This window comes from Gossypium hirsutum, chromosome D13 (genome assembly GCF_007990345.1).
Source record: "Gossypium hirsutum isolate 1008001.06 chromosome D13, Gossypium_hirsutum_v2.1, whole genome shotgun sequence".
Lineage (NCBI taxonomy): Eukaryota > Viridiplantae > Streptophyta > Magnoliopsida > Malvales > Malvaceae > Gossypium > Gossypium hirsutum.
Genome location: NC_053449.1, coordinates 59,708,252 through 59,717,753, shown reverse-complemented (window position 1 = coordinate 59,717,753; position 9,502 = coordinate 59,708,252). Strand labels below are relative to the sequence as shown.

Genomic DNA, 9,502 nt, shown 5'->3' with positions numbered 1-9,502 from the left:
ACTTAATCATATATATATATGATGTTTATGGGTAAGTTTTAATTGATGAAAATATAATGTAAAACAGACCTTTAAGATAAATGTTTTTATGATTTTATGATATAACTAATCTAAGCAACAACGATTAAACAATTAAAAGAGTATATTTGATATGTTTTTGAATTATTTTAGTGTTGAAGTTAATATTAATTTATTTGTTTTTTAAATCACTTTATAGATATGACAATTATGCATTAGTTTATAATAATTTGTGGTATAATGTTAAATTTAGTTTTTAATATTTACATTTTTTGTCAAATTAGTCATTTTTTAAAGTTAAATTTGACTCTTAACCTTTCAAAAAAGAGTCAAATTGCTTCTTCTTTTTTAACAGAAATATTGATTAAAACATTAATTTTTTTAACAATGTTGGTGTGGCAACCTGTACAAAAGTTCATATGTATTTTCATACTGACATGAAATTATTTATCTTATATGTTATGTCAACAGATAACTTTAAAAATATAAAATTAAAAATATTTAAAAGTTAAAAAATATAAAAATTTCATAAAAATTCAAAAAAATTAGCATGAAATATAAGTGGATTCTCATTCGAGCTACCATGTTTAAAAATTAACGTTTTAGTCAGTATTTCCATTAAAAAAACAAAAAATTAACTCTTTTTAAAAGGTTGAGGGTCAAATTTAACTTAAAAAATAAATGATAGTTGTTATGGTATTTCCAGTTGCCAACTTGAAACCCGGATATAACCCAGGCTATCGGCCCGCGACTTGAGTTTGGGCCCCACTAGGTGGATATGTTAAGGGCTCACCGAGAGAGCTCACGAGCCTAGTTCACATGTCCCTGGGTGTTCGCAAGTAAAGGGTGCAAAGTCAAACTGAGTGAACTGGCGAACACCTGGATCAACGAACACGTGTCAAGTCTAGGACAACTTATGTGTTGACATACACGGAGCCTATCTAGGACGTCAATTCCATAAACAGTAACCATGTCATATAAATATCCAATTCTCCCCACTAAGAGGACACACACAACGCAACACTCAACAATGGACAAATTGACAAAAAATATAAACATTGATGCCTAAATTTAACATTATGCCATAATTTATTTATTATTTGTAATATATGCTATATTTCCATATTATTATTATAATTATTTTAAAAATGTATTTCCATATTATTATTGTTCATTATGTGTATTAATAATATTTTCCTAAAAAAAACATATCTATTCACGGTTGTTAATTGAAGTGGAAAAGACCATAACGTAACTCACGAATTAAAAAATTTCAGACGCAAAAAATAGCGTTGAAATCTCATTCAAAGATCCAAAGAGCTTTAGTCTAAATATAATCATAGCCTAACGTGACCAACAATATATAGGGAAGTCACACATTTAAATCTCAATCCGAAAGTTACTTTCCAAGCAACCTAGATAGGTTACTCGTCCGAAAAGGGAAGGATTTGGGTAAAAATATAAATTCGAAAAATGAGTCTCGGGTAAATTTTTTTGGTCCAACCCAACCCAAAATTGCCTAATATTTTTCCCTACTGCTGTTTACTGTTGTTTTGATGAAATTTTGCTATTATATTGCTACTATTTTGTTGTTATTATTTAGGTATTGTATAACTGCTATTTTATTATTAATTTTGCTACTATTTTAGAGGCATTTGTTTGCTAAGTTGCAATTATCTTAGTGTTATTTAAGTATAAATATTTTTTTAATATATTCAATTTGTTGAGAAACATTTATTTTAATGTTTTTAGTATATTTGATATATTATATTTTAAAATTTTATTTTTATATAAAAAATTAATATGGGCGGGTCGGGCCGGGCTCGAGTTTAGTATTTTTATTTGAGTTGGGCTTGAGCAAACTTTTAGGCCCATTTTTAGCCCGAGCCTAAAAAACGGGCCTAAAATTTTATATTGACCCATCTCGAAGCCCCATGGTTAGGTCTAGGCACAAGAAAATAGACAAATACCTGGTTTGATAAATTGCCTTTTTAGGCTAGTAAAATTTCTGCATTCCCCCAAATTTTTCAATAAATTCCTATTCTTGATGCCAACAATTGTTGATGCATTATTGATCTTGATCTCAATTTTTTTTAAGGTATTTACCGGAGCGAGTCTAGTAATTAATTCTCCGTATTCTATAAATCTATTAAGGAGATAGATGCTGGCCACAAATTTTAAAACTGTTTCATATTGAAGGTGAGGATCAAACCCTCAACCACTAATTAAAGTAGAAAAAAGATTAACATCTCACTTAACTCTCATGATGACTCACCTCACGTATTTTAAATGTGGATAATATGTTACCTTATTGGTTAATCCAACCAACCAGATGTGATATAATTGCCTGCCCAAAGTTATGGTTAGGTTTAGGCTGTACTCAACATTTTATGGGTCACATTAGACGTTCCAATTAATTTAATTTGGAAAATGAAATTAACGTTTGCATGTATTTAACCTTATAGACAAAAAAGGAATCACAATGCATGACATTGACGCAAGGAATATGTCCAAATATGTAAGTTAATGCCACGTTAGAATTTATGATCGATTCCTCCTCTATAAAAATTGCTTTTCAACACAGCTTTTTCTAACTTTTTTTCCTTTTCATAAAGAAAAAAAAAATGAAGCAAAATTCACAACCTAAATGGGAAGCCAAGGTTTCATCAAAGCTAACAAAAGCTTCACCAGACAAAACATGGGCCATTTATACAGATTTCTTCAACTTTCACAAATGGTATCCAACTTTAGCCACATGCTATGGCATCCATGGCACCAACGGTGAGCTCGGTTGTATCAGATTCTGCTCGGGTTTCTCGATCTCGTCCCAAGGCGGTGATGGTGACAGTAACGGCGGTGGGTCCGAGAAGTGGTCCAAGGAGAGGTTAGTAGCCGTTGATCATAGTAACCGTAGCTTGAGCTATGAGATAGTGGAAAGTAATATTGGGTTCAATTCATATGTTTCGACGGTCAAGATTGTTCCTGGGGGTGTTGATGATCAAGAAGGATGTGTGATCGAGTGGTCCTTCACCGTTGATTCTGTGGAAGGGTGGAAATTAGATGAGATGAAGAAACTGTATGAGGAGGGCCTCCAAGGGCTGGCTAAGAGAATTGATGATAGTTAATTATAATGTGTCTTAGTTTTAGCTCTAATGTATGGTAATTTTATATCATCAACTCAACCGTGTGTGTTTCATCATATATTGCTTCTCTCTTATTTATAAATTAATATAAAGTTTTGTTTTACAATATAATGTTTACCTACAAGTTTTATTTATATGAATATTGCTCCATCTAATTACTTCTTAGAATTTATGTTCGTTGAAATAAAATAAATTTTCTCAAAAAATGATTGGATGGAACAGTGACGTCACATCATCTATATCACTTTTTCAATAATTTAATATCACACTAGCACTTTTATCTTTAAAAAAAAGTAAATTTAAATGAAAATCTTAAAATTCAAGATGAAATTGCTGATGCCGCATTAAACTATTAGACAAGAATAATATATCTGTTTCATACAATCTTTTCTTGCTAAGTAAAGTGGCGTCTTAGAGCTTTATGGGAAATGAAAAATGCATAAATATGTTATTGATTTATTTCTCATGTTCCTTAAAAATTTTTAAAATAACAATCTCTGGTAATAGTTTTTTTTTTTAAATTTAAAAATACATAAATAAAGTGATAATACACTTCAACACACTCAAACTCACATATTTGACAACAATCTCATGTTAATTAAATTAAGACTCAATCAGTGAATCATAGGCTAAAATGTAAGACTAAAATACCAAAATTATGTCACATACCTTATTTGTTTGTTCGTTTAATAGTTACATATCTTGTTTTCTTATCAAATTTATATTAATACATTAATAAAGTTAAAGGTATTTGGAAGAGAAATTTCATTTCTATCAATATTTTTAAATTTTAAAAAATAATAATATTAATAATAATAAAGTATTCCAAATTTTGAAATAAATTTTAAAAGGAGATTTGTATAATTCAAATTCTGGTGGTTTTTTTTTTCAAAATTCTTCATAATTTTATTTTATTTACACAATGCTTTACTCTAAAATAAAAAAGTATACTTCATAATATCAATTTTATTTTATTTTAATATATATTTTAATATTTGGTATTATTATTAATATTCATGTATTTGTATAAATTTAATGATATCAGTATTGCATATTTTTAATACAACTACTTGTAATGATTTGATTTCCAATGGTTTCGGAAAATGTGATCCCGTTTTTGTATATCGAGTTCGTAAATATTAAATTGGGGTGTTTATAGAGTTAGTGTATTAATGAATTGAAATTTGGATAGTCTAATCGCTATAGATTTTTAATTAGTAAATAGATTGAGGACTTAAATAGCAATTAACCAAAGAAATAAAATAACAAATAGACCTATTTTAAATATGTGTTAGTCGGCGGTGTTGGATGATGGCATTTACTTAACATAATTAGTGATTAAACTTAAATAATTAAGGATTAACATAATATAAATAGAAATTGGTGGAAAGAGAGATGAAAGATTGGTATGGATAGTATGACATGTTTCGATTGAGATTGGTATGGATTATTTGAATAGATGACTGAATTGAATAGAATAGAAAATAGTGTAAATTGATGAAAATATGAAATTAACTTTGAATTTGACTGAAACATTTTATGTTGTATAATAAAATGATGAAATGAATCATGAATTTGAAATGATAAAATGTAAATTGTGGTATATGATGAATTGGATAATTGGTTACCCTATTAACTGTTTGAGTAGGGTCGGATATAGTTGGCATGCCATAGGATTTGATTGTGTACAGGTTTATGCACTTACGCGCCAGTATGTGCTTTGTGCTCCAATATGCACATTTCGTGCTAGTTTCCTTTATTTCCACTTATATGAAAATGCACTTTGATGCTAGTTTGATGTGTTGGTTGGACGATCCGAGTATCCGTCCAAATCCGAGTCAGGCTAATAGGGGTTGCAAAATGTAAACTCGGTAAATGATATGAACATGTTATAAATTGATATCATTGGAATGAATTGTGTTTTAATGCAAATGACATACTGAAATTACACAACTGACTCTGCAAATTAGATGAAACTAAGCCCTGGGGGCCGAGACAAATACAAATGAGTCGGTGGACTCCAGGAATGGGTGAAAATGTGATATTATAAGCGATTTATAGAAAAGTCTTATAATTGAATCATTTGGTATGTAATGTATATGCAAATTTCTATATTTAGGTTGACGATGGTAAGTTTGGTAACAAAAATAAGTCGGTTGGATGATGTGTGCATATAGAAATACATGTATAGAATTAAGTAGAATTGTTAATGCTTTTGTTTATATGTAATAAGATATAAAAGTAACATATTTAATCTCATTCTTAATGCATTTTTGGATGATTAATGATGTAAATTAGTGAATTTGATGTTCCTAATCCCTTAAATTCATGTTTCTATACTTAGGAGAGCATTTGGGAGCAAAATGAGCGAAACACGAGCAAAAATTGGACGAATAGAGCTATTTCCAGGATCTACACGGCTCAGGCACTTCCACACGGGCTGGCCATACACCCGTGTGAGCAACACAGGTTGGCTACACACCCATGTGCCAGCCCGTGTCGATATCGCACCTCTTTTCCCAAACACACAAAAAAAACCCAATTTTTAGGCTTTCTGAGCATTATAAAGTCTATAAATATCAACTAGAATAAGATCTGAGGGGATATTTAGAGAAGATTGAAGAAAAGACTCGAAGAACGCCATTGGAATCAACTCGGAGCAGATCTCCTTCAAGATTAAATATCTCCATTTAATTTCTTTTGAAGTTTTATTGAGTTTCTTTATGTCTTGTTGTTATTCTAACTTTGAGATATTTCTATTTAGGAGTATGAACTAAATTCCCTAGATACCTAGGGAAGATGAAACCTAGGATTAATCTTATTATTTGATTTATGATTTACATGATAAATACTTGATTCTTGTTCTCAATTATGTATGCTTATTTCATGTTTTGATATTTTTGGGATATTAATTCATGTTTAATGTGCTTATTTCAGTGGAGCAAAAGTCCCTATTTAAGAGTAGATCTAGCATAATTGAGTGGAGTTGCATGCAATCCTAGAAATAGGATGACATAAATCTACCGGATTAGAGTAAAATCTAATAGGGGAATCCATAGATTGAGTTAATACGACAATAGGGGTTTTAATTAGAAAGAGATTTCAATTAATCAACCTAAAGTCAGTTGTTCTTACTCTCGAAAGAGATATTAACATAATTTAGAGATTTCTACGGATCAAGACACAAGTGAATAAATCATTTAAATTCAGATTCATAACAATAAGTGAAGTCTAGGTGGACTCTTTCCTGAGTATTGTCTATCTCATTGATATCTTTGATTATTCTCCTATTTTATTCACTGTTGTTTTCTTAGTTAAATTGATTTAGTAATTTTAGATTAAAAATAATCACTCCAAATTGTCGGGTAAATAATAGAAAAATGGTAATTACTAGTACTTTTAGTCCTCGTAGATAATATATTCCCTACTCACTATAACTATGCTATTGTTCGATAGGTGCGCTTGCTTTAGTTGTATTTTTAGTTAGTTTAGTGACCATCAGTATGCCTTGAATTATAAATGTACCACTAAGCCCTGTTGTTCAACTTACGGTTTGTTTTCTTTTGCGTAGGTTCAGGTGATTCTTGAAGCCTTAAGACTTGAAGCCAGGATCTAGACTATCGTTCCCGACCCTACAAAGTTTGTATAAAGTAACTCCTTTTGGTCTTTTGAGCATGTACCTAGGAAACTTATGTTAAAAGTCTCAAATGTTAAGTCACATATATGGTATAATTCTTGTTAATGTTTTGGTATTGTGTTGAAATAGGTTCTAGTTGATGTGGAATATGTGAATTTATTGTATGATATGTATATATGAAATTTTAGGTCCCTTTTAACTTGTAAACAGGTTGATTTTGGAAAAAAATAGATTGTCATGTTGCGACGATAAACTTTTGATTTCGCGATGAAAAATAGAGCAAGGTTATTGTGGTGACGTCGCTGCTGCGAGGTTACAATGAGCACACAATAGTAAGTTGTGTTGCGACGAGAAACCCTTGGCGTCATGACGTCAACCTAAAATTTTGGAATCCTTACAATTAGGTTATTTTTTGATCTCGAGTTAACGAAAAAGCTTTCGTAAGCCTGAATAAAATTTGGAATTGATGATTTATTATATTATACATATGTTTTAGTTGTAGCTTGAATGTTTAACAATTTATAAATTGATTTTAGTTGATTCAGCTGCGAATATAGCACCTTGTAATTTGGACCCGATGATCGGGTCGGGTATCGGGATGTTACACTATTATTCTTTTATACTTACTCTATAGGAAAATTCTACTGTGCGCTCTCAAAAAAAAGTGTATACCAAAAATTTTAATGAAAGTGTTAAAAAAATTAGTATTGGTATAACGTTAAAAGTTTTGGTATAGCATTAAGAATTTTGATATGTGGTTTTTTTTTCTAAGCGTACAACGAAACCCCTCATTTAAAAATTTCCAAAAAAAAAAAAATTGGTGCAAAATGAAAAACCATAGAGAATTAAACTAAACTGACAAAATTAAAGCACTACTAATCTTATCATTATCAAGGGCTTCAAATAACTTCATAGGGGCTTTTGGCAAGACATGTACCCCTTCCGCTTCCACAATAACCATGTTTACAATACGACCAACAATATAATTAGTCTCCCTAGGTATGTGCCTTATCACCCAATGTTCTTTGTTCTATAACAACTTTTGAATTTGCACGACCAATGCTGAAATCAAATTTGGTTATAAAGTTCTTCCTTGGATTGCTTGGGATGCCTCAAGGCTATCAATTTGGAATAAATGAACTAAATCTTAAACATGGCCATGAACTCATAGTAGTAGGGTTAAAGTCAATTCGAAAAAAAACAACATTTAAGTTACTAATGTGTTAAATTAAAATATATTTTTTGGGTATGATCAAAGGTATATTTCATGTTCATTTATTGGTTCATAAAGATAATTTTTGGGGGTTAATGAATAATTTTTTGGGAGTTAATGATTACATCTTTCAATAATATATGGTTTCAAAGTTTGGACCGCTCCCTTTAAAAGTGTATTGTCCTTATTATTGTATCTAATGGTTATTAAAATATAAACTTTAAATCTCAAATTAATTAATAAATAAATCTCAAATTTAATATATTAAGGTAATATTAGACAAACTAAAAAAAAATTAAATACCCAGTTTAAATTATAAAATCTGTTTGGTATATTTTTAAAGAAATTAAGTACAAAATATAATTAAATTATTTGATAAATATAATTATTAAAATTTTTAAAACAAAATATTTAAAGGATAATGTTAAAATAAAAAAAATCTAATTGATAAATAACTTTTTATCAATTTAGCATTTTCCACACTGCTTAAAAAACAAATAATGATGATATTAGTTTTTAATTAATTTAATTTTTTCAGTGGGGGATAAAAATCCTAAAATTCGAAATATTTAGCGTTTTATTTACGACAATCGAAGAGATGTAGGATAAAAAAAAAACCCAAAGTATATATCCTATATTTTAATACTAATCAAATGGAAATGATGAAACTGATTAGGTAATAATTATCTCGCAGATTAAAATTTTTTATATCTCAAATTTTTTTTAGTGTATAAAACTGCTACCTTTGCATCGCATACCCATTACCAAAGCATCTCCATTTCTTTATCCTTCTCTCAAATGGCCGAAGAAACAGTTCCAAAATGGGAAGGAAAGTCCACAGCGGAGCTAAAAACCACAACACCAGAGCAGATATGGCCCTTCTTAGCTGAGTTCTGCAACATAGACAAGTTTTTCCCTTCAGTCGATACATGTCATCGTAAGGAAGGGACTCCGGGTCAGCCTGGTCTGGTCCGTTACTGCGAAAGCTCGACCAGCTGGGCCATTGAGAAGCTTTTAACCATCGACCCCATCAACCACTCGCTAAGCTACGAGATCGTCGAAAATAACATAGGGTTCAAAGGCTACGTCGCCACCCTGAATGTGTTGGCGGTTGAAGGCGATGGGTGCAAGATCGAATGGTCGTTTATATCTGACCCAATTGAAGGTATGAAGTTGGAAGATTTTGTTTCTTATTTGGATAATACACTGCTATTCATGGCGAAGAAACTGGAAGATGCTGTCCGGGCTCAAATCTAGATGTTGAAAATTGTTGGTTTTTGTTGTGTGTTTTAGAAAGTTATGTGTTTTGTAACAACAATAACAACGATGAAGCTTCTAAGTTAATGTTGGACCACGAGGTCTTGTCTGGTTTGCACATGTGCTAAAACATTAGATGTCGGGTTCTCCATTTTGTTTAATCTTGGAATAGAGTTTCTCTTTTAATGTTATCCTTTTTTTAATACGAAAATTTTTGTTGTCTGTTCCGACATA

At 30.5% G+C, this 9,502-nt stretch overlaps 2 protein-coding genes across 2 annotated transcripts; both read left to right on the top strand.

Annotated features, from left to right (window-relative positions):
* Positions 1-2,578: 2,578 nt before the first annotated feature.
* LOC107937964 (lachrymatory-factor synthase) lies at positions 2,579-3,267 on the top strand. The gene has a single exon (XM_016870980.2). It carries the CDS (start codon positions 2,643-2,645, stop codon positions 3,141-3,143), a length of 501 nt encoding a protein of 166 aa, XP_016726469.1. The 5' UTR covers positions 2,579-2,642; the 3' UTR covers positions 3,144-3,267.
* A 5,347-nt stretch (positions 3,268-8,614) lies between these two features.
* On the top strand, positions 8,615-9,479 carry LOC107937966 (lachrymatory-factor synthase). Its single transcript, XM_016870981.2, has one exon. It carries the CDS (start codon positions 8,810-8,812, stop codon positions 9,266-9,268), a length of 459 nt encoding a protein of 152 aa, XP_016726470.2. The 5' UTR covers positions 8,615-8,809; the 3' UTR covers positions 9,269-9,479.
* Positions 9,480-9,502: the final 23 nt, after the last annotated feature.